Genomic DNA, 1,639 nt, shown 5'->3' with positions numbered 1-1,639 from the left:
CAATAATGTTTAGTGACATTCCCAACTTGAAATATATGAATGTCAGTAATTCTGGATTGTTGTATATACCTAAATCCTGGCCAATTGTAATACCTCATTTGGTTGGTTTAGACGTTGGTAATAATGGCATTCCACATATTCCTAAAGATTATTTTGTACCGTTCAAAAACATGAAATATTTGTCCATGAACCGTAATCAATTCACTGCATTTCAAGAATATGAACTGCCCAAGAATTTAATATTTTTGAACTTGATTCAGAATCCGTATATTTGTGATTGTGATTTGCTGTGGTTTATTGAGTTGTCAAAAAGAATCATTCTATTTTGAAATCCTATCCTTATGAATATACATGTCGCGGCACTAATAAAACTATAATTTCATTTAGATTACGAAAAGAGGCGTGTTCTTTAACTCGTGAAATTAGTGTAGCTATAGAAACAACTTGTTTTCTCATAATAATTTTACTCTTTGGTTTAGCTCTAGTATATCGCTATCGTTGGAGATTACGATACGTCATCTATTTATTTACTTATCATAAAAGACAAATAAACGTGATATGTGAATCTGACTATCAACACGATATATTTGTAAGCTGTGCTCGAGAACAGTATGATGTGGTTTTGGAATCGATTGTGAAGAGACTAGAAGAACAAGAATCTTTCAAAGTGTTTATTACTGAAAGAAATGTTCAAGCGAACGAATGTAAAATGGGTACAACGTTAGCCAACTTAGACAAAAGTCGATTTTTTATGATATGTTTGTCGAATAATTTTTGTGAAGATCAGTGGTGTGAGTTTGAAACCAATATGGCTATGCAGAAAACTCTGTATGAAAACGCTGGTAATGTGATAGTCGTATTACTGGAAGACATTTCTATTGAAAATATGAATAAACAATTATGGTGGTTGGTGAGAAATGAAGAGTATCTTCTTTGGGATGAAAATGAAGATACGAGTGAATTATTTTGGATAAAATTGAGATCAAGACTTAATTCTATTAACAGCAATGGTCAAAATATCCCCATGTCAAATCTAAGCTGATGAGGATACCAACCGCCAAACCGCCACAACCGGAAGTAATAAATTGGTAATTGGTCAGGTTTCAGGAAAGTCTAAAAAGGAAAAACGCGTAAGATGTAAAGAATCTCAACCATTGTTACCAAAATCATCTCATGGTTTACCTTGGAAAGATCCTACATCTGATAGTTTAGCTAGTTAACAAGCAAGGGCCGTCAATGACAACATCTAGTGGGACTAATTATATTCCAAAATCATCTTCTAGTACTGGCCAAATGTGGAAATACTCTCAAAATATAGAATATGAAATACGTCAGCACCATACAGAGAAGGGCAGAATCCATTCCTTATCAGACAAACTTGAAAACCTAAACGAGTATATAGCATTAATTCCTTACAAAAATACCTGCTGTTTCGATTGCAACGCAGATGACGGTGCAGAGGGTTTTTTTTTGTTTTTTTTTTGTTATGTTATTATAGTGATAACCTCTCATTATCAGGGATACAATTCGTGGTGACTCGATTTGGCAATACACACTGGAACATTGCTTAATACGGCTTGATCTTGGTTGTACAGAAGAAAAGGTATGAAATAAAATTGAATTAGATAATGTTATACTT

At 33.4% G+C, this 1,639-nt stretch overlaps 1 protein-coding gene across 1 annotated transcript; it reads left to right on the top strand.

Moving 5' to 3' along the window:
• Positions 1 to 568: 568 nt before the first annotated feature.
• LOTGIDRAFT_146009 (hypothetical protein) lies at positions 569 to 1,042 on the top strand (the record flags this gene model as incomplete). Its single annotated transcript, XM_009064162.1, has 1 exon — positions 569 to 1,042. A coding segment is annotated over one exon (474 nt), but the record flags the coding sequence as incomplete, so codon positions are not given.
• Positions 1,043 to 1,639: the final 597 nt, after the last annotated feature.

Source organism: Lottia gigantea (assembly GCF_000327385.1).
Source record: "Lottia gigantea unplaced genomic scaffold LOTGIsca_601, whole genome shotgun sequence".
Taxonomy (NCBI): domain Eukaryota; kingdom Metazoa; phylum Mollusca; class Gastropoda; family Lottiidae; genus Lottia; species Lottia gigantea.
The sequence above is the reverse complement of the archived record's forward strand: the minus strand, read 5'-3'. Positions and strand labels throughout refer to the sequence as shown.